Raw genomic sequence first — 22191 nt, forward strand, 5'->3', positions numbered from 1 at the left:
GCGTAGAGCAATAACGCCAGAATATAAAATTTAGACAGTTGGCTCAGATTTCACTTTGCAACTAACGACTACAAACTTGATGCAGTTAGACAAAACTCCAGACACCCTCATTATATTTTCATGTCAGAGAAACGATCAAATGATTTCCATGCTTTTTCCTGGTATATTTTTAAACACTGAAGAAACATGCGATCAGAAAGGACATGCTCAAAGAAACTGTCTTTTGACCAGAAATAAGGATTTTTCCCCCTAACAATGTAAAAACGATGTCAGCAGGCATTTGCAGGTGAAGAGGATGGAGAAAATCACCAAAAAGGATAAATTGTTAGCATTGATGTTAATCAAAAAATCTGAGAGTAATGCATTTAATTTTTCTGTCGCTTTAATTATATGAGTAACTAAAAATTAATAAATCATCATGTGTGACATACCTGCAGCAGACCTGGAATCAGTTTTGACCTTCATTACAGCTTCTTCGAACCTTGACCGCAAGTCAATCTCCACGCCATATTTGCCTTCTGTTCCATTGTCCACCAGTATGAAATGCGAGTGATTGGAATCTAGTAAGGCCCCACTGGATCCTGGGACCTGCTCCATTCGGTACAGTGCTGGGTAAAGACCATTCTTGTCCTATATGCAGTACAAAGTAGAAAATAAACACAACCGCTGGTATTATGATGATTCAAACAGCACAGAAATCCTTAAAACGCAAAAAACGCGACATTTCATAAACAGTGTACAAGTTCCCGCTTGAAGAACATTCTAAAGAATTTGTAAGAAAACATTTCAAAACTACAAAGGTGACGAACCCGGTGGATAATGTGAACTACTGTAAATGTTCAGTGCATATTTGACGTAACCTTTTGGCTTGAAAGTAAAATATTCATATACCTATAAACGATAGCCTTTTTCTGACGCGAAAATATGCTCAGACATTTGTCCGCGGACATTACCTCTTCCGAGACGCGAACAGTTTTCAGACAGCGTAGCTCGAGAAAACCTGTGAGCTTCGAGGAACAGAAAAGTCCAAGGACAAATATCCGAACATAATTTCATGCTAAATAGAGGCTATTGTGTTATTATCCTTCAAATATTTTTCAAAACGCACGCAGGTTTGAAAATTGGGGAATATCACTCGGGCATTCCCCAGTTTTAGCCCGGGCATATTCAGTCACGTGACCAATCGCGTGCGAGCGAAAACATTTGACGATTATAAAAATGTGCATTTTATCAGTCTCAAGTGCTGTTTCAGCAAAAGCGTTTTCGTAACTATAAGCAAGTAAGTTGGTTGTAACGAAAAGAACATGTTTGCATCGGATCCTTAAACTCTGGCTTGTACTTTAAGACTGAACAATAATAATTTTACCCTACCTTTCCAATCAGTGCATCTTTCCTGTCCACAATGCCCCAGGTAGCAATTCCAATAACATTAACTTTGTCTTCACTGCCAAACGTGATTGCTTGTTCCTTGACTGCTTCACCCACGTGCTTCATCACACCAGCGTTTGTTCCTCCTGGTGAGTAATGAGCGTGTAATCCAATCATTAAAAACATTCAAGTATCACAATCTTTGTGGAGGGCGGAGAAAAGGATGGCTGGGAAAATGACATGCGTGTAGCGGAAAAAGGTATTGCAGACGCCAAAATAGTGATCTTTTCCACTTTCGCTCATAATTCGTTTTCGTCCATAATTTGTGTTAATCAAAGTATGTATCCCTAATCGACAAAAATTGGCAAACATTGGGGAAGAAAAACTCTTCTGTACAAACATAGTTAGTAGAGGGGAACTATGGTACAAATACTGTACACCCAATTAACATGAAAAAAGTACAAGTCAATGAGTTCATTTGTTTTAATGCTGAAGATAACTAAAACTGACATAAAGTGATAAACTTATCACCAATAAACAAAACATTTCTCATAAATTTCAAAGCCAGATGTCGTGATACAGAAACTGCTGTAACGACTGGTATAAACTATCAAATTACTGGCATCCGTAAAAGAAACCGACGTAAATCAAGCGAGGTTGGCAGGAAAATTGATCTTTAAATACCCTTACAATGTATCTCCGTTCCTAATTGAAACAAGAGGCCAGTTGCTGACAAGTGAAGATTTTCAGAAAGTTTCGAATGTTTCAACGTGTCCATTTCATCCCAATATTTCCAAAAAAAGATCGTTTATTGCGATGTGAGGAGCTTTTATAAGTTCCCTATATTTCTCACAAGCCACAGAATACACAAGAATGGTGTTAAAGATGTTAACACGATCATGCAAACCTGTAATAATCCAGGCACTAGTTGACTTGGCAGCCTTAATAAGACCTCTTCTAAACACTTCCTTTAATCTGGGTTTCAGGACAAAGCTCTTGGCGCCACCAGTCACAGAAATGACTAAGTTTGGGATCTCTAAATTCCATCTCTCAAGCATCAATTTCAAGATGAGCTGCACATCGGTATCGTGGGACACACGGACATACTGCAGGACAAAAGAAAAGATGGGACATTACATCTACATGCAATCTCTGTGATAAAGGTAAATTCTGTGCCCGGGCCAGTGGCCCAGGCTGGCTGGAATACTACCGGCTGCTACACCTAGCTACTAAGAAGCAATGATGACAACTTCATGTTGTCGTGAAAATGCGTTTATTAGGACCCTTATCAAAATAGTCTATAACAGTCCCAAGACCACCCCGATAAGCCTAAAAATTGCATCAGCCCTTAGGCATAATGCCTCAACTGCAATGCAACTCCTGGGGGGGACTCTCATATGAAATGGTTGGGATGCTCGTGGTCTCGCTTAGGGTGTTCATGATGAAATGCCACTATTTTAAGCTGTCAAAGTATATTTTAGGGTGCCTCAGAGAAATAATTATAATAATAACACTCTTACTTCCGTTTTTTTAGGCTCGATTTCCAACGGTTTCGTGAGTGCGGTCTACCAGCGTGGGCTCCTTCTCTGAATGGCAGCTGGTAATCGAGCCTATTAGGTTTTTAAGTGGTATCTTTCAGGGTCTTCCCGTGTCCAACAAAGCTCAAGCCTTACCGCCTCCTTCAGGGGTTTAATTCAAATTCTCTGATGAGCATCCTCGACCTTTTCATATGGGAATCTCCCCCCAGGATGCAGCTGTACATTTAGCGGGCAACGGCTATAATTTGACTACCTGTCATGAAAGTGTTTGCACGGTATCACAAAAGAAATCTACTGACCGGAGATCTCTTTGTCTGACTGCCTTGCCCCAGGAACTCGATTTCTCCGTACCCATCAGTAGGTAGCTTTCGAGAGCACCTCTCAGGTGTCCACTGATCACTGCTGTCTTCTCGTGTCACACTGGCATCATGAAGTGATTTCAATCTGCCGCACTTACACATGGGATTCCTACCAAAACCAAAACAGAAAAACCAAAACAACTGTGCATTAAAAAATTCAACTTAATCAGGGCTTTAACTCATTGACAGCTGGGCTTTTCTAGTCTCCTTCACAGCTGTTCATTGAGTGGTCACGCAACTCTTCACCTCAAGAACTAACTAGCGGGGAGAGACGTTGCGTGACGTGACTTTGAACATTTGTAAATGTCTAAATTCTGGCTATAATGTCTGAGATGGTAGCAAACTCTTAGCCCTGAAACTAAACTGCTAACAGAGGGCTACTGGAGATTCTGAGAGGGTGGGGTCTCAAGGGCCAAACCTTTAGAAAGAAAGTATCCAGCTAAACTGGAATGTCTAGAGGGGTGGAGGTGAGGAGTTCAAACCAACAGAGAGTCACAGACAATCCTGAGGGACCTGGGGGTTCCCAAATCCAATTGTTTTGAGAAAGGTGAAGGGGGTGGGGGGAGAGGGAGGTTCAAACAGAAAAATACACCTCTGTGGGGAGAATAAGTAGATGTTGCTATTTTTGGGTGTAACACAATTTGTTTAATTATGTCCAAATGTACAAGCTTAATTGTGCCCTTTATCAACAAAGTTTTAAGGCAGGATTTGAAAAGTGGGCATTATGTAAAACAAAATTCTCAACAAGTGGGCATCCACAGGATGCCTGGATACCAGTTTTGATGCATTAAAATTCTAACTTGGCCATGAGTATTCAAGAAATAAGACAAAAGTAATCACCTTGAGGTTGATGGATGACTAACTAAATTTTGTTTGTTTTGATCCCCTGAACTTCAGAGCCAAGTTAGAAATTTAAAATGTCAAAATTGGCTTATTCAGGATTACTAAATAAATAAAACTCAATCATAAATATTGCACTAGCATAAATTCTTCACAGGCTCTTACTCTTCAGACACGGTTTTCTTTGCATCCTTCACAATTCTAATGCACTCTCGCCGTTGAAAATTACCAGCAATCCATGACTTCTTGTTTTTCTAAAAAGACAATTTTAATAAGTATCAGAAACATGAGACATGATAGCAGTAACAGTCACAAATACAATGTAGTTGGTGTTATTCTACAGTGTAGCTTATCCTTCAATTTCAACTTAATGCTGAGCTTCATTCCTCACTCATACTAGCAAAATTATCTCCCGCATAACCAGTTCTTCAGTTATTAAATAATTTGTTTTATGACCAGTTGAATAAGCTACCTGTGTTATCAGTTTAGCTGTTAAAAATATTTTTTCATGTTCTGATGGGATCACTCTTATAGTGTTAATTCCTAAAAGTGTACCAACACTATTTAAAACAAATGCACTTAATTTAAAATCAGTTTGCCATGCAGACATGGCTGAAAATTAGTCCACTTAAAGAGTTATTACTTCCTGTTAATGTGTCTTGATACAGTTTGTTCTGGACCATACCAAATTAGAAAATGCTTAAATTATTGAAGATCTGCAATATTTAACACTTTGAAAATTGTTGACTGAGAGATTTGCATGGTTGAAGCTAGACACTAGAAGTAATTTAACATCAACTTCATCATCACTCACCTGCTGCCGTCCAGATTTCTTAAGAGAAACTGTACTTCCATGAGAATCAAGCTCATAAAGAGGCGAGAATGATTCTATCATTTTCCAAAAGACGCTATATATGCAGTGTATCAACAACTTAAAAACTACGTGTGCGCAGCTGTTTGTTGTAAGTTAAATTTTCTGTCCTCATTGCATTGTACACCTTCCATACTGTTTTAGCGCAAAGATTTTACAAGTTAAATGAAGACACAAACTTCAAACTGTTATTGTCTGTATCACTTCAGGCATGAAGAACACAAAACTGTTGTTGTGAGTAAACTAGTCAAGGGAAACCTTTCAAATTTACATATCAAAGACCTCGAGTTTAATTTATTCAAAATAATCTTGAGAATTTTCCAGAGGAAAATGCTTCCCACGATCATAAAAACAGCAGAAAATATGATTCTTCAAACTTAATTTCTTCACTTATCAAAAATATAAGCCCTGACATAAATTAAAGTATCAACCAAATATATTTTTTAAAATTTTTCCTATAAATTTTTAAAAATAATAATTTTACTTCTAACATCTGCTTTGAAAATCGTTGAAAGCTAGGTCACTCTTCCAAAACACAAAGAAACAAATCAAAACAATGGAAGTCACAGAAATTAGTTTGATCAAAAACAGTCCATGAGCTCAACTTTTCCAGTATCTTTAATAAAAAATGACAACAAAGAAGAAAAGGATTGAACTGTTTTTGTGGCAAGATAATATTTTTTTCCTCAGGTTCCCTGGATAATTGTAACCTTTTATTTCCAGAATTAGAGAGTTGAACTTTCATAATGTTCTTACATTAATTTCTATCATTCTACGGATTCAGTTTTATCATGATATTCAACCTAAAGCTTCAGAGGCAAGTGCTTTGCATCTTTATTTCTCTGATTATTAATTTCTATACTTTTGTGTACCAGAATTTAGCAGTTCAAATTATTTGAGATATTATCCCATGTCTGAGAGCAGAAAAACCAGAAAACTTTCAAGTTAGTTGATACAAACAAATAAACAAGCTGTTCCTCAAAATATTTCTAGGAATAATGAAAAAAAAATCTGACTTCAGCAAATGCTTCCTCTTTGTTCTTCACTGTGACAAGGTCTTGTTGTAAAACAATTTGAAGTTTCAATGGTTTATTTTAAGTTAGTATCACTTCTGGATGAAAAAATATATCTGTGCTGTATTCACAGTACACAGTATAAGTGATAAAGGTCATTCACTGAGGGCCACTTTAAGCAGATAATACACCAAGATAAAATAAAACTATGTTATAGCACTAAGGATTTGGACCGAAATAAATAAAATGAGAACTAAATAATGCCTACCTTTACAAAATACTCATCCAAAGAGCTGAAAATTTTAGCCTGGGCTTGTTCATAATCAACTGGTAACGAAAAGCTCCCTTGATGTGACATGTGCTTTTAATATTTAGCTTGATGTCAACAAAAAATGCTATGCTGCACAGTTATTCTAAATTTAAATCAATAGAAAAGCTCTCATTTCACACAAATTAAGTGTTGCTGGAAAAACTACTTGCAAACAGTTTGCCTAAATCTTCAAGTCTTGTCTTTAACGTTTTCAAACAGTGATTACATGTACCTCTATAGGAGAGACATACAAATTTTCTGTTAGTAGAAATTAGCAAGAACATTTCAAAATAAAAAAAGTTTGGCAATTATTTATCAGCCAATGAGCACTTGCTTAAACAACTTGATGGGATCTGTTAAAGCAGCTGCCAGCAGCTCAAGAAACTAAAAGATTTTGAACTGAATCTATACCATATAATTATATATCCCACAAAGGCATTAACTTCTTGATCAAGAAAATTTTTTGATCTCTCCAGAATGTGGAATCATACAAAAAAAACTAGTGAGAACTACTAAATATGGTTTACAGAGCTTGAGCAAAAGATATAATATATTAATTGAGTGGAGGATAATCTAATTTTAGTATTTTAACTAGGTTTCTTTTACACTGACCATTATTAAGTTTAGAGGACTTACAGTGTGCAATTAACTGACTTTATGTAATATGTCAAATTATTCTCACATTTTGATTGGTTCTTACAATCTATTGAAGGATAGATGCATAGATAATGGCATTGATAACATTTTTGTTTCTTTATTATATAAAACAAGTAGATTCCATGTTGCTGTGCATCCGTTCTGATATCAAGAATAGTTCACAGACCACATCAAAATGTAGCAGGAACATCAGTGACACACTCGGCTAACGGCTTATGTGCCACTGTTTTATTCATACCACATTTTGACACAAATATCTGTGATCTATTACTGAACATGCATGGTTATATGGAATTCTATTTGTTATGTAATACTTTTAATTTATTGTCATTAAAACATTAAATACTATTAATCTCAAGTAATTATTGTGTGTTTCTGTTTTATTCATAGACAACTCTTTAGTGTGTGTTTCAACATTACCGTATGTCCATACTCACTCCAGAGAGAGGGTCACTGGAAATTCCAAGTACTTAACAGTATTTTTCTGGAGTGACCTTCAATTTGTTTTTGTTTTTTTTGAAAAAATTAACGATTAGACATTAATTTTATATTTCAATACTGTATCTGTCATCATGTCTTTAGATATTTAGAGCATAATTAAGTGAAATAAATGTGTTTTTTTTTCTCTTTAATCATTAATACTTACTTTTTTTAAAGCTAGAGATGACAACCTTCTACTGCCACTTGGTGTGAGAAACTGAAAATTACCAGAATGGTCAATTTTATATTTCTTAACAAACTAATATTTTGAAGGTGTTCCATCATATCAGTGTACAAAGATAGGTCATGACATTTTATTTAACTGATTACTGTTACAAGAATTTTTTACCTAGTATGTTCTTTGCATTACAGTGCATTACATTTATTTGATTATTATTAACAAATTAAAATTCATTTCATGTGATTTAAGTCTTTTCTTTTCGAGATAAACAACGTAGGTGTAAAACAAGTAACAATAAATTATAAAATTATAACTAATTACAAGCGATGCAAAGTTCAATAGCCAGGTAAAATTCATTAATTAAAAATAAGATGACTTGTATTTATTAATAATTTTTGAGTTATTTTATATTATTTATTAGCTGGTAATATACTGTTTAATGTTTCTGACTGGGAGTGACACTTCAATTTACTGAAGGTTCTTCATATGACTTCATACGTCTGCGGACATCCAGTGGAATCGACAATGACTAGAGCACACTGAAGAAGGGCTAACTAATATTGCCTGAAACATTAACTTTGTGATTTCTTATTGACAAGATGACACTTTGACATTTATTTTAGCTTATCACTTCAATTTTTATTGCATTTTAATTACTTTTTTTAAATTTTTATATCCATGTAAGTGTCATGCATCAACCAGGGAAAAATTTGCCAACAACAACAATTCGACATTCTTTTTTTCATGGTGTTAATAGTTTGTTTTAACAGACTCTGACCATCTGATCCAAAAACAGAGGTTGATGGAAAATGAAAAATTTATAGGGATGGCCATGGCTATAAAATAATGGTACAGATATTCAATAAAGTTTGTGTTAACATATGCTAGCTACATTCACCAAAACAATAAAACATTTCTTATTAAATACTTAGTTATTTACCAACTTAAAGTCAACACAGGTACATTGTAAATTACATGTAAATATGGGAAGCTGAAGTTTTGAGTGCTTAAGCCCTTTGTCATAGGGACTTTACTCTGCTTCACTCTGACGAAGGACCAATGCTCAACTTCAAAAACTGACCACAGCAGTTAATTTATATTTATTATCAACTTCGAGTTCATAAATAGCTTAGCATTTCATTAGCCCGTCACCACAGCACAACTGCTGAAAACTAATTATTGATATGTGTAACTTTGCTACTTCTTAAATTTGTTAGCTGAAATTTAAATATTAATAAGGTCTCCTGATAAGAACTTCAAACAAAATAACTTGTTACCTCTAGCTGTTCAAATCCTGCTAGTGAGCCAGACAGTGATCCTTTAGATGTGCGGCGATTGGAGCCAATCAGCGCCTCTGTGGGAAGACCAGCTAAGCTCACAGAACTGATTGACTGGACTTTATTGGGTTTCAAACCCAGCATCTTCAAAATGAAGGCTTATAATGAACTGGTAAATAATATTTTGCTCTGTGAAAATAAAAGATAAAACATTCATTCTTAGTGCATGATTCAAGATTAAAACTTTGTACTAGTACATACAGTAATTAAGTAGCATCACACCTTAAATACTTCCAAACAGTGCTTCTGTTGGACAAAAAGATTTTGCCAGGAAGTAACATCTTGTGGAAAGTGAAAAGGTAAAAAAAAAAACAATTTCATATATTACAATCTGGAGTGCCCAAAAAGGTAAAATTATCCATCAACTTTGGTAGGAAAGTAGAACTCGAGTCATAAGGATCAGTTCTATTGAGGAAAAATTTCAGAAACCAAAATTATGTCATATATTTAAGAAATAGAATACATGTACTGTGTTTCTGTCGAGTTATAGAAACAGGAGTGGAGGTTTTGGGAGAATGAGAAATGCTGCAGGAACACGAGCCGCAGGTGAGTGTTTTCACAGCTTTTTCGAGTTCTCCCAAACTTTCACAAGTGCTTCTATAACTCGATAGAAACACGGAGAACATGTTTCCTATTTCTTAAATATGTGACATAATTTTTGTTTCTGAAATTTTTCCCCAATAGAACTGATCCTTGTGACTCTTTTAGAAAACACTGTGACAAAAAAGGAAAACAACTTGTTAACTTTGATTATCAAAATGTAAATTCTCTTTGCTTGCGCCATCATTACGTCGACAGCTCATGCTAGTTCTGTGTTTTGAGTCATAGGAACACGATTTTTAACCAATCAGCACATGTATTTTCTTAGGACTGTTTTCTAAAAAGATTTATTAGTGGAGCTCCTGTGCGCCGAAGGTGCGCAAGCGGAGCCCCATACCTTAGAAAATTTGGTAACCCATCGATCTGAAAAATTTTGGTTGTCATGTGACTGTTTGTACATACGTATGTCCGTCTGTCCGTACACCAATACCTTGAAAACTAAGAGAGTAGCACCATTACCATAGCTACATCTTTGATTTTGGGCGTCCACGCTATTAATTGACAGCTGTCACAACAAGCTATCCGCTGACTTGTATCACGTGACTATATTGCGGGCTCAGGTTTAGAGCTCATTGAGGTTGCATGTTTTTTTTTAAAGTTGACCGCTGACCAGTTACTGGTTTAACGACTGGATCGCAGGCACAAGTCACATTATTTCTCTAGGGGAGAAGGAAGGAGTACTCGCAAAGGCAAAATTTCGGTGCAAATTAACCCCTGGTACGTTGTTGACTTTTCTTCTGACATATTCCTTGTACAATCGAAATTCCCTGATATATTGTGTACGTAATTTCTACAATCTTGGTTAGGCTTGTTGGGTATAGTTTGTTAAAATTTAACTGGAAAAAATAGCAAAACCACACGCTGAACAATAATTTGCATGCTCACAATTGATCATTTTTTGACTTTCTGATCCAAGAAAAAATAATTCCCTTTTTCCTTTATCATCAGTTATTGCAATCAGGAGCTCTGCTTTTAGGCTTGGCTAAATCTAAAAATTAACACTTCTTTCCATTATTTAGCAGAGTTTTCAGGATATGAATAATGGCATAAGAAATATAAGACTTGAATTATGTAAGAATTGATATCAAGTACAGTCAAACCTCTCCACAATGGCCACCTCAGGGAAAGAGAAAAGTGGCTGTTGCAGGGACTGAGGTAGCTGTTATGGAGAGGTAGGGGTGTAATCTGTTTTTTTTTTTTTTTTTTGTGGGGTTCAACATTTTTATCTTTAAAAAAAGGTTAGTGTGACATGTAAATAAATTACACAATCAAAATACATCAATAAAACAGAAATCAAACAGAAACAGAGACAAACAACGGGTGGTATAGATCAAGTTTTGTGAGCTTTTCCAATAAAAAAATTTGGTTTTGTGTGTACCGTTTGTCAGTCATTGATACACTGCCATTGCCTAAAGGTTTTTTTCGCAGTTGGGATGCACTTTCGTGGCCATTGCCATTATAGGGAAGTGACCATTGTACAGAAGTTTTAATAAGAATTATGAATGTATGGACCGTCCGCTGGGACAAAAAAATGACTACTGTAGAGAGGGTGGCAGTTGTGGAGAGGTGGCCATTTGTGGAGGTGCAACTGTAATATCAAGTAATATGTAACCCATAGGTATCATATTACTTGTCAATTTACAAAAAAATGACATCATAGTGTTTACTATATGTCGTGATGCATGAGCAGTATGTTTTTTTGGTGAAAAACAAAATGAAAATAACTTATTCAAACAGATCAAATGGAAGAGCCAGACAATGGAGGCTGCAACATTTTCCATTTTTTTGCTGTCTATGGTGGTCTAATCTTTATTTGTTACGGACAGAATTTATTGCATGGAGACAAAAAAGTCATTTTGTAGTGATTGACAATGCCAAAATCTGTCTGTTTTGTAGGTCCCACTCTCTTAAGCCCTCCTGTTTGGACTTCACGTTTTTCAATAATCTCTAATCCCTCGCTAAACCACTCTGCATCCACCAAGACAGTACACTAACAACGTTACAACTACCACCTATTTTTTAGCATTACATGCTTTCTCCCTCCACATATACTTTTGAAGGTCATGTTTTTGCGGAGATATGTAATATAACAGTTCTGAATAAACACTAAACACTCTCCCAGGACAAAACTTTTTCTTTGTGCACTAATTGAGCCATGATTTAAATTAAGTCTGTTCACCTCCCCCACCTCCCCTCCTCATCCTCACACAGTTGGGCTTTTAGGTACAGGTGGCAGTCAACTAGACTTGCAGTGCTACACAACAAATCTATCTGGAACTAATTTACCCGTCAAAACAAACTATAATTTTATAATGATATCTTTTGACATCCGTATCATGAAAACAGTAAAGCCCAAATGGTACATAATTTGAGTAAATGTCACAACTTGAACCATAATACAGTTCTATCTATAGGATTCAGCCTCGTTTACTGCATGCAAGAAAATAAGTAAATGCCATTTGTAAGGAGTTATTGAGAACATATCATTGTGAATAAAAATAGCTAAATATCACCAAACATCGTTCAACGAGCGTAAAGAAACTATTTTAGCTTGAGATTTATGCTTTCAACGTAAACCGATTAAACTATGATTTAACTTTAATGAGGCCATCCACACAAGACACAACTGCGCTTAACACGAGCTGAAGTGTGAATTAACTCTGTACAACACAGCTGAAAACAAGAATTTAACATATGTGGAGGAGAATTTAGAATAATGAAGGAAGAAATAAAGTTGAAGTTTTCATTCCTGTTGAGGCTGCTAGATAATCCGATTCCTTTGCCCCGTTTAACCAAGATATAATTTTGAAGTAAGCTTTCTAAGAGCTGGTCATGATCATACGGATCGAGTTGCGAAGCAAAAATCGATTGAATTCAATCGAACATTCGAGGCATTCAAGAATATAAACAACGACGCCATGGTCATAATATCCTTTTAAAACACACACTTACCTTAGATTAGTCATGATAGCAACAGAACGTCCCCAGAGTCTACTCTACACACACACAAATTATCTATTTTTCAGTTTTATCGATTCTGTGGTTCTTCGTCCGCCATTTTGAAAACTACCAATGACGTCACATGTTGCACTCCGTTGCTCAGACAACACAGCGGACACCATTCTGTTCTTTTCAAAATATCTGTGCCTGATGTTATTGTCCTCTCAAGAGTTACCAGCAAATATCAAATCAAGCGATTTTTTTATTCTTTCTTAACTGAGATTTGCGTAAAAAGTGTTTCGATATGAATACATTTTTCGTCTCAGTGTGATAAAAATCAAACTATATAACAATCATTTCTTATGAAAGCAACAAAAAAATACGATCGGTTTTTCAGTAGTATGGAGTTCTTGATTACTTGTCATCAGTCAACAGTAAATTAAAAATATGTAATACAAAAAAAATTCTACAAATAATTTTTTATATAAAGACACTCCTAGTTTGTTATAGGAAATTAACGCTCGTGTTAATTAAGGTATTCGAAATTAACGAGACTTAAATTAAAACGTGAATTGATGTAAAGATTACTTCTCAATAACGAAATAAACGCGACAGGGGTGTTAAATTTCAAACCGAGGGAAATCAACGCGACTTATTAGACAAAGGAACAAAATTTTTTAAGAGTGGAAGAAAAAACATTAATTCGCAAAAATAATTCGACAACCGTGTTTACATTCTCTCATCTAAAAACACGTATCGACTAATGTGAGTGTGCGTACAGTCTTAAATATTTTATATGCAGTTTTTGCCGAAAGACTTTAATACGCGCATGTTATAAGAAGGTCTCTCTAATAGGTCAAAATTCTAACTGTCAACTGAGAAATATCGCGCCTAAATAGCTGGGATTTGAGATCTGCAAAATTTACTGATAACCGGAGAGAGAGTATGAACTAAAATTTTAATTTACAGATGAAAAGGCGCCGAGAGCAGCCTTATCCAGACACGTAACTGATGCTTCAAAGTTTCAGTGTTGATCTAAAATTTTTCAGTCAGGACCCAGTCAGCATTTCTAACTCTAAATTGGCGACTATTTTGTCCCTGCTTAGTTAGCAGCGACATCCGTTTTCTTCTTCTCTAGCTTGTGTAGTAGAAAGTGTATCATAAATTTAGAGTTGAGGTCACGGCACTTTCAACTAACTGATCTATTAAAATGACAAACAGCGAGCCCCCTCACTACAAGGCCCTTCTTACAAATCTGACAGCACTGTCTATATTTTTTCGTTTCGCCCTGTCAACGTTGAGTAAGCAGAACCAAGCAGTTTGCTGGCAGCACTCACAAGAGGTTTCAAATTAGCGTTTACGTTTGTAAAATATATGAACAATTGTGCGCTATTAGAATTTAAAATAAAACTTTGAATATGTATTACAGAGATGTTTACTCTCGATCTACAAATGAATAAATAGTGTCATAACTTAATTTGTTATCTTCAACACGTTTACGAACGCGTTTCGTTTCGACGTCAAAAACAATTTCTTAAACCAAATCATCATTTGTAATAAATTTTGTCGGTATTGGACATTGAAAGTTCACAAATCTGATCTCTTTTTTAAAAACAACCCTTACAACGTCAAGAACTTTGAAAAATGAAGTTTACAGTCGTTGCGATGTTTGTAGCGTTTTATGCGACGTTTGGCGTCGAGTCAAAGTCCGTTGAGGAGCCCAGCGAAAAACAAACGGGTAACTTTTATAACAGATTCTCAGAGGCCGCCGGCAGGCTTATCTAACCGGGCAAAAACTGAACGATAACCTCGCTATTCCCGATTTTCGTGGCTGAGTGCAAACGTCCTTAGGCAGAGCTCGAGATGTTCGTCATGGTTTATGAGAATATTTCACAGTGTCGGTGTAACACATTTTAATTAGGCGGTTTAATTTTTCTAAGCAGCGCGTTTATTTAAAACATATTTTCGGAAGCTTGGCTTATAATTTGTCACTGATTAAGAAAATAAATGGCTTTAAATGGCTAATATTTGCCAGTCAGCTTGGCTTTGGTGAAGCTCATTTTTCTCTCTTCTTCTTTCAAGGACATAGCTCTCCCATCAACAGTGGCGACAATATCGCTCTACGGTCGGCCTTCACTCGTGGCCCTTACTCTATGAAGTGGCTGAAGTGCACCAATGCTTCCTGTGTGTGGACTAACTGCCGAAGTAGAGGTATCGCGGATCCCACAGGATCGGCATCTTGTCCAGAGCGAATGATATTTACTATTACAGCCAAGGACGGAGGTGTTATTAATAGTGGCGATACCGTGTCACTTAGTCCCATAAAATACGGTCCGGATTTTTTGCTGAGCTGCGACAACTCGACCAGGCCCACGTGCTGCGTGAAATCGTAAGTACATCAGACAATCGCTTCGAATTCAGAAATAACTCAATTGAAAATCTTAAAACTATTTTCTTACGGTATTTGGTAACGGCCAAAAAAATAAGGCAGCAAAGTTACTGGCGTAAATTTTTTACCGCAAATGTCGTATTGTTTAAGACTAGTATTTTCAATGTTCCTGATAATTAATAATAATATACTTAAGGTATTTTCAATTCGAAATATAATATAAAACTGTTTATTTTTTAGTTTAATTGCTCCCTCATATCACACAATGAACGATTCCTTTTATTCTCGTGCCACAAATTGAAAATTCAAGGATGAGTTAATTATATGTTTGATCCGCTTTTGTGTTTAGGACTTCAGACAAGATGAGAGCTCGAGGTGACTGGCTGACCATTTCAAAAGCCTTTTTCCAAATCTATTCCCGCGATGCAGAGGATGGTACGCCAGTGGAAAACCGTGATGTTGTAGGCTTCAAATACCCATACAGCTCCAACCGTGCCTGGCTGACATTTCAGCCTGGGGACCGCCACTTCTATCCCCTCCCCTGCAGTAGCAACAGTAAAATACCGTGCGCAGCGGAAGACAAATTCACTGGCTTCGTGATCTACAAGAAGTTGTCGCGGTGAAGTTCGTTCCTGTTTGGACGGATTCCTCAATCAAACATTCAAGCATATGAACTGTAGAAGTAGTTTTTCTGCACGCTAGTGGTCTACGCTAGTAAAAAAGGCTCGGCTTACAGAAAATTCGCTTTGAAAGGGTTTCTTTTTGAATTGTTTTTATTTCGAATTAAAACTGTTGAGGAATTGAAAAACTGTGTGATATAACTTGTGTGTGTCCCGTACAGATAGACGGCGGTGCACCCATAATCGATATACTTGAGCCGTTTTCTTCCTCCAAAATAGTCCAGATTTCGCCGTGTCTTCAAGTCGAGAGATTAAAAAAAACTTTCTTATCAAAACAGGAATATCTTGACAAAAACAACAGGAAGGTAGTTGTAAATAAAGAAGCCTGAATATCTCGTTATTAAGCATAATTTTTTTGTTTCGGATTCCGTGGAACAAAGAATTTTTACCAACTATGAGGACAGTCCCTTTCCGCGGCCGTTACTGCGTGCAAAACTCGAACAAGTTTCACGGCACTGTGAAATGTCCTTTCCGAAAAAAATCTGATGGAAGTTTCAACGCGCGCGAAGTCATTTTCTGAATTCTAAAGTGTCTTGCAGCGAAATTTGTATGGCTAGATCAGTTCCCAAAAAATGGAATCGCAACAAATGCGTCAGAGATGTAACACTTTTAATTCTCATTTCGATAACTGAAAGGCTTTCATTATATGGTGTCTGGTTTTATAATTTAGTCAATTTCTGGTTTCATCAGTTCCTATCAATTATGAAATTAAAAACACACACACACACCGACAACGGGTTGGGGTTTTTTTTTTTCTCGTTTAATTAGATTTATTTTGAATACCTGTTTCATATATGCCGAAGAAACAAAATATAGATCAAAGAAGATTTTTTCTATCAATACACTCGTACGATCGTTGGAAAAAGTGTATGGACGATGGAATTTAGCTCAGTAAAAGCTTATTCGTAAAACTATTATACTAACTAGTATTTTTGCATGACTGGTGAAAATGAAAATCATGATAGGAAACGACATAGGTCAATATTTTTTGTTACGCAAATCAGTGTATGATGGTTTTCGATGTCTAGCGTGCTTATCAACCGCACCACGTCTCAGTATTTTTCGCTTCTGAAACGCAAGTAACGATTCACTCGAAAGAGCGCTTAGGGGCGGCACTATTTTAAACTTGTCATTATCGAGGAAAAAAAAGTTTCCGGGGAATCTTTGTGTTTCTTCAGTTACAAGAGCATAAGAAGTCCGAGAACGATGTAACAATTTCGGGATCCAGATTGTAATCCACTAATGGTTTATTAAATTGTTCATACTTTTTCTTTAAAACTCTTCAATTTCGCGCCGCTTTCACTGGAACTTAAAAGAGTGCCGTATGCGCCGCTCTCCTACTATAAATTATAAACATAGTCCCCCATTAGAAGATAGATAAGAAGGTTAGAAGTTGAAAAACTATTTGACTGCGATTTGGTTGAGTGATTTGTTAGTCTCCCTCAGGGTTTGTGGTCCAAAATATTTGAGATTAATCGCAGAAGCAGCCTGTCTTGTGATAATTTGTGCTGTTTTCATAACTGGATCTTGTATGAATAATTGGAGACGTTGTCAACCTTTTCTCATCCGTAACCATGAAAGAGGCATTTTAGAACGGAATTCGATGGTGCGCAGGGGGACAAGAATTTTAATATTCTGATACAAGTAATGTTCTCATTCTTTATTTGCAAAACGTAGGAAAACGGCAGAGAAAGTAAAAAAGAACACATTGTACGTCCAAGATCGCTAAATCCACGGAAAGCTATAGCAGCGGCCACTACCACTGCTTTGGTTCATTTGATTCCCTAGGGCGTCCGCGTAAGAGGACTGACGTGGCGGCTTCAAATTTCCATTAATACGCTATTGTCTCAAATAACGATCATTAATCTACGAAAAAAAAATACTAATTAAAGGAATAATTTTTAGAACATCGCATTACATGTAATGAACGCGTTAGCTGTCTCTTCCCTGACATGTTTCAATCCAGGATGTTAAAAAACACGGACTTTCTAAACTAGCATCATTGTTGTGAAGTCAGTCGGGATCCGAAATTTAACTTTAACGGAGGCCATACGAGAGAACCAATATCAAAAGTCTTTCAAAATGAAGTTTATTATCGTGGCTGTTTTCATGGCAATTTATTTGGCGGCTAACGTACATTCAGCGTCCGTTACGCACAGCGTTTCCAAAGATAAATTGGCAGTCAAGGGCACCGTTGACGTGAGCTTAAACATTCCCATAGAAGAAGTTTGGGACAGTTTGTCTCAAGGTAAGAAACACTGACAACCATTTTTGTCGCAAAAACTTTGATCAGCTAGAGGCATATTCGCTCATAGTCGAGTACAATGTCTCACTCAATGTTGCGAACTTTCTAATTGTATCCGGGTAATTGTGAAAGTCGACTGAAAAGAAATGAAAATGCGAAAACTAGTACACTTTAAGTCGGTTTTGCCACCACTGTTGCACCCTGTCTTAATTGTAAACTCTGCTCTTGAAATAACTGCACATGATTCTGTTTTTACTCTGGCAGTTCACAGATATCCCACCATTAACAGTGGAGACACTATCGCTCTGCGCTCGGCCTACACTTCTGGAAGCTACACGAAGTATTGGCTCGCCTGTGGTACATCTTACTGCTACTGGTACACTTGCCCAGGCACTATCATGACCTCCTCAAGATGGACCTCCTGCTCAAAGATAATGATGTTTACCATCACTGCCAAGGGAAAGACGGATGGAGAGCCAATCAACAGTGGCGATACTGTTTCATTCAAACCCAACTACTATAGTAGCAGTTACCGACTGTACTGCAGCTCTTCTTACAGCACCAATTGCTACGCACGATCGTAAGTGAATATTTCACCTGATCGCGAGTGAGCACGTCTTTACCTCTTGACTCCAATCCTCTAGTTTTAAAAGTAGTATCTTGTCGAAATAGGCTCAAGCCGCAATACACCCTGATATGCCTCAATCTTTTCTTAACCTTTTCATTAAAGTTCAAACTTCGAGATATAAATTCTCCCTACATGATTGTCATAAAATTTCTTTCATTAATTTTGGTACATTTAATTATAGAATATATCGACATTTCCCAAAGTGGAAGATTTTCTTAATTTCGTGTCCTGATTGCTCGAGAATATTCTGTTTATAATGTTAATTTTGAACTCGTTGTGTTTATAGAGTCACCAGTTCCATGACAGGAAGCGCCTGGCTGAGCTATTCGTACGTCACCTTTGAGATCTACTCCAAGAACGCTGATGATGGGAGCCCTGTGCAATATGGTGACGTGGTGGGCCTGAAATACCCGTACAGTTCCAACAGTGCCTGGCTGACTTATTACAGCAGCAGATTTTATCCCCGTAGCTGCAGCAGCAACAGCAAAACATCATGCGCAAAGGAAAATACACTTACTGGATTTAAGATCTTCAAGAAGTTGCCATAGAAGAGCTGAAATTCCCAAATCCTCAACCAAAGATTCAAGCAGAAACTATAGAGCTGTAGATTTTTTGCGCCATCGCTAAAGGAGTTTGGGGGTTTAACTTAAGTATTGGGCAAATTCATTTCTATTGTTGCCAAGGGTTTGCTTTGTTTCCAATAAAACAGTTGAGGAATTTGAAAAAAAAATGTGTGATGTTTCTTGTGGATTAACTCAATAGAATGTGAGATCAATGTTCATCAGATCCACCATGAAAGCATTTCACGGTAAAAGATAGGAACAAATTACGTTTTAAAATTTTCCCTGAGATAAATTTTCCCTCTCAGCCGTTGTAAAGCGACTTTCTCTTTTTTATCATCAAAACATAGAAATTATACGCGGAAAATGGTCGAAAAAGACACCTTTTAAGTGAAAATGGGCAAACACAGAATATAGAAAAGAAATAAATACGCTGTCACTCGGTTATTTTGATTCCGGTCCTCGGAAGTCTCTCACAGGTTCAAACAACTTAGGAAATTTGCGTTTTTTAAAAAAAAAAAAAAAAAAAAATTTTCTGGTTACTGAAAAGCTGAAATCCAGCAGTGTCTGATCTCCTAATTTCTAACAAATGTTCCTGTCAAAAAAATTTCTCAGCTGGCAGACAAAAAACACGAATTTTATTACACCCACTAGGTGGTTCTCAACACCTTCGTCGGAAGAGGAAGGGGGAGGATTTGGGGGATGGAGTGGGTGTGATTACAGGGCCGCCATATCTTTTCCTTCAGCGGAGGGGCGGGGAATTGCGCCCATACCAAACACATGAAATAGACAATCTCTGGCTTAGGATTAGGTTAATAAGCATGAATGCCCCTTGATTTCCACTAAGCAGGGACTCGACTAGGGAAAATATATTTTAGGGAACAGATCCGTCGCATGCCCCTGCGTGTAGAGACAAACAATGTGAAATCTGTACTTCAGTCTCTAACTCTTTTATTTCGCTTGGATAATGTCAAGCCTGAAAACTGAGAACAATCCTTCTGGTGGCATCTGACTCAAATCCACGAGTTCAGTTTGATTAAGTGTGAGACTCGATGCGAAGGTATTTAGATCGACATGCTGGGGCCAAACGGCCTTAAAAACGGTCAAGTTTGCGGCCTTTGCACATTTTTAAACAAACTTTGCACACTGCCTTGGATCGTTGTCTTGATCATTTCAAGTGTAACAAAATGTCAAATGTCATATTGCGACGTCATATTTGATGACGTCACAAAAACGTGTTTCAAACCACCAAAATTTCAAACCACCAAATGCCAAATCATATAAAAGAGCATGACTAGGGGACTGTTATACTGAAAACCGTTCCTCGCTATGACAAATATTTCTCGAGTTATAGCAATTTAAAGAGATTTCAGTGTTCCCCCGGAACCATACTGTTCTTCTAAAATCAGCCCCCTTGATTTTTTTTTCTTCAGTTTACTTTGAGGAACTCTGAGAATCTGCTAATATAGAGTACTTAGTGCTGCTAAAAATCGTATCATTTTAGATTTTTTAGTCTTGGTCTCTTCAACAAGTTTTTGTTGTTTGAATAACTGATGACGTCACTTCTATTGACGTCACAAATACGTTTTGAGGAACTTATTAGAATGGCAAGAAAACCATTGATGGGCATTTTTTGGATTACACCTGTTCTTCTCATATAGTACAGTCAATATGCAACATAAGTGAGATTGCCAACAGAAAAACATACCTTCAATTTGAAAATATTTATCGAGGGGGGTCACCGTTTTTGGGTTGAGCATGCTCTAAAATTTAAAATGTCATATCTCCTTTAATTTTTGAGATATGGACAAACAGTTTTCAGCTTTTAACTACTCTTGCTGTGCTCTTTCTAAAGAAGGACAAAAACGTTGGAATTTAAAAACTTTTACTCAAGGTTATGGCATGACGTCATTAACTGTGACGTCATAATTTGATATTTGCTGTCAATTTTGTTGTCAAAAAAAGTGGACATTTACCCTCTTCTCTTTTCCTCTTTTCGCGAAACTTGGCAAGTTTCGCGACAAGATATTTACTACATTTGAAGTTATGTTGATATAACCAAAATTGGCGACACCTTAATGACCGTTTTCAGGGCCGTTTGTGTTTGCTGCAAGTCTTCAGAATTCAGATCTCTCACTTTACCCCAAAAGCTTCATGAGATCTCATGAAACCTTTGGAGTAAAGTGAGAGATCTGAATTCTAACGACTTGCAGCAAACACTGGCTAGCTAGATTCTTTCCCAAAAATTTGCCTGAAAAGCAAAGCTTTCATGATTTCGATAACTGAAAGGCTTCCATTAGATGGTGTCTCGTTTCATAATTTAGTCAATTTCAGTTTTCATCAGCTATTCATTGTAAAATCAAAAAAACCCCTCCGACACCAGGTTAGGGTTACTTTCCCCGTTCAATAAATTTATTCTAACTAATTGTTTCATATATCCTGAAGAAACAAAAGCATTAAACAACAAAAAGATTTTTTCCTATCATAAAACTCGTTCGATCGTTGAAAACATTTTTCTTAGTTTAAGCTCATTTTCGCTGACGAAATCCACGGTTCAGTTTGATAAAGTAGGAAGCTCAATGCGAATTCATTTAGATGTGAAGCCTCATCAAGCTTATGCAGTAAAGTGAGAGGTCAGAATTTGGAAGTGTTCATCTTAAACCGGCTGAATTATTCCAGGAAACGGAACTCATGAAAAAATGTCACTTTCTTCTTCTCACTTTCACTCACTTTATCAGGGAATGCGTTACTGGTGTGAATATAATATTCAGTTATGAGAGGTTTTGCAACCGATTGAATGTTTCTCAGTAATCAGTCTTGGGGAGGGGGGGCGGGGCGACTCCCATATTAAAGGACGGGGGTGTTCGTTGTACCTTTTAGGGGTTAAAATAGCGGTTTTGGTACCTCTTTAGGGTTGTCAGCCCTAAAAGGTCCACAGCAGGAGCTTTTGCGATATCTTTTAGGGTATTAAGCTGAAAAAAATATGACAGAAGATAATGTGTTATGTACGAATCGGTACCTCTTCGGGGTGAAAAAGAATTTCAAGCCACGCCCACAAAACAAGATCTTGATATCTCTGAGGGGTTCTTTTTATGTGGAAGTTCTCCCGGGTAATCAGTATCATCATGATATTGTGTTAATTGCTGGTTTTCAGTGTCACGCAATTCAAAATAGATCAAAATAAAAATCAAAACC

General features: G+C 36.8%; 3 protein-coding genes across 9 annotated transcripts in view; 2 read left to right on the forward strand and 1 right to left on the reverse strand.

Moving 5' to 3' along the window:
- Nucleotides 1-22191, reverse strand: part of LOC145486431 (transient receptor potential cation channel subfamily M member-like 2) — a 109409-nt gene that overhangs the window by 17401 nt on the left and 69817 nt on the right. For 2 of the 7 annotated variants that reach the window (XM_081465098.1, XM_081465097.1), the window contains exons 2-8: nucleotides 8895-9083; nucleotides 7603-7653; nucleotides 4271-4359; nucleotides 3206-3374; nucleotides 2276-2474; nucleotides 1372-1514; nucleotides 432-630 (exon numbers count right to left, since the gene is read on the reverse strand). In XM_081465098.1, coding sequence (XP_081321224.1) covers nucleotides 432-630; nucleotides 1372-1514; nucleotides 2276-2474; nucleotides 3206-3374; nucleotides 4271-4359; nucleotides 7603-7653; nucleotides 8895-9038 — 994 coding nt within the window. In that variant the 5' untranslated portion in view covers nucleotides 9039-9083. Of the gene's footprint in view, nucleotides 1-431; nucleotides 631-1371; nucleotides 1515-2275; nucleotides 2475-3205; nucleotides 3375-4270; nucleotides 4360-7602; nucleotides 7654-8894; nucleotides 9084-12506; nucleotides 12606-22191 lie in introns of those variants that run through there. The other 5 variants (XM_081465096.1, XM_081465095.1, XM_081465094.1 and 2 more) reach the window with 5 other exon arrangements.
- On the forward strand, nucleotides 14021-15807 carry LOC145487241 (uncharacterized). The gene is made up of 3 exons (XM_081465968.1): nucleotides 14021-14232; nucleotides 14577-14883; nucleotides 15233-15807. Exons 1-3 carry the CDS (start codon nucleotides 14139-14141, stop codon nucleotides 15504-15506), a joined length of 675 nt encoding a protein of 224 aa, XP_081322094.1. The 5' UTR covers nucleotides 14021-14138; the 3' UTR covers nucleotides 15507-15807.
- On the forward strand, nucleotides 17484-19458 carry LOC145487317 (uncharacterized). Its single transcript, XM_081466071.1, has 3 exons — nucleotides 17484-17811; nucleotides 18073-18388; nucleotides 18723-19458. The coding sequence occupies exons 1-3, from the start codon at nucleotides 17646-17648 to the stop codon at nucleotides 18982-18984; spliced, it is 744 nt and encodes a 247-aa protein (XP_081322197.1). The 5' UTR covers nucleotides 17484-17645; the 3' UTR covers nucleotides 18985-19458.

This window comes from Orbicella franksi, chromosome 5 (assembly GCF_964199315.1).
Source record: "Orbicella franksi chromosome 5, jaOrbFran1.1, whole genome shotgun sequence".
NCBI classification, from domain to species: Eukaryota; Metazoa; Cnidaria; class Anthozoa; order Scleractinia; family Merulinidae; genus Orbicella; species Orbicella franksi.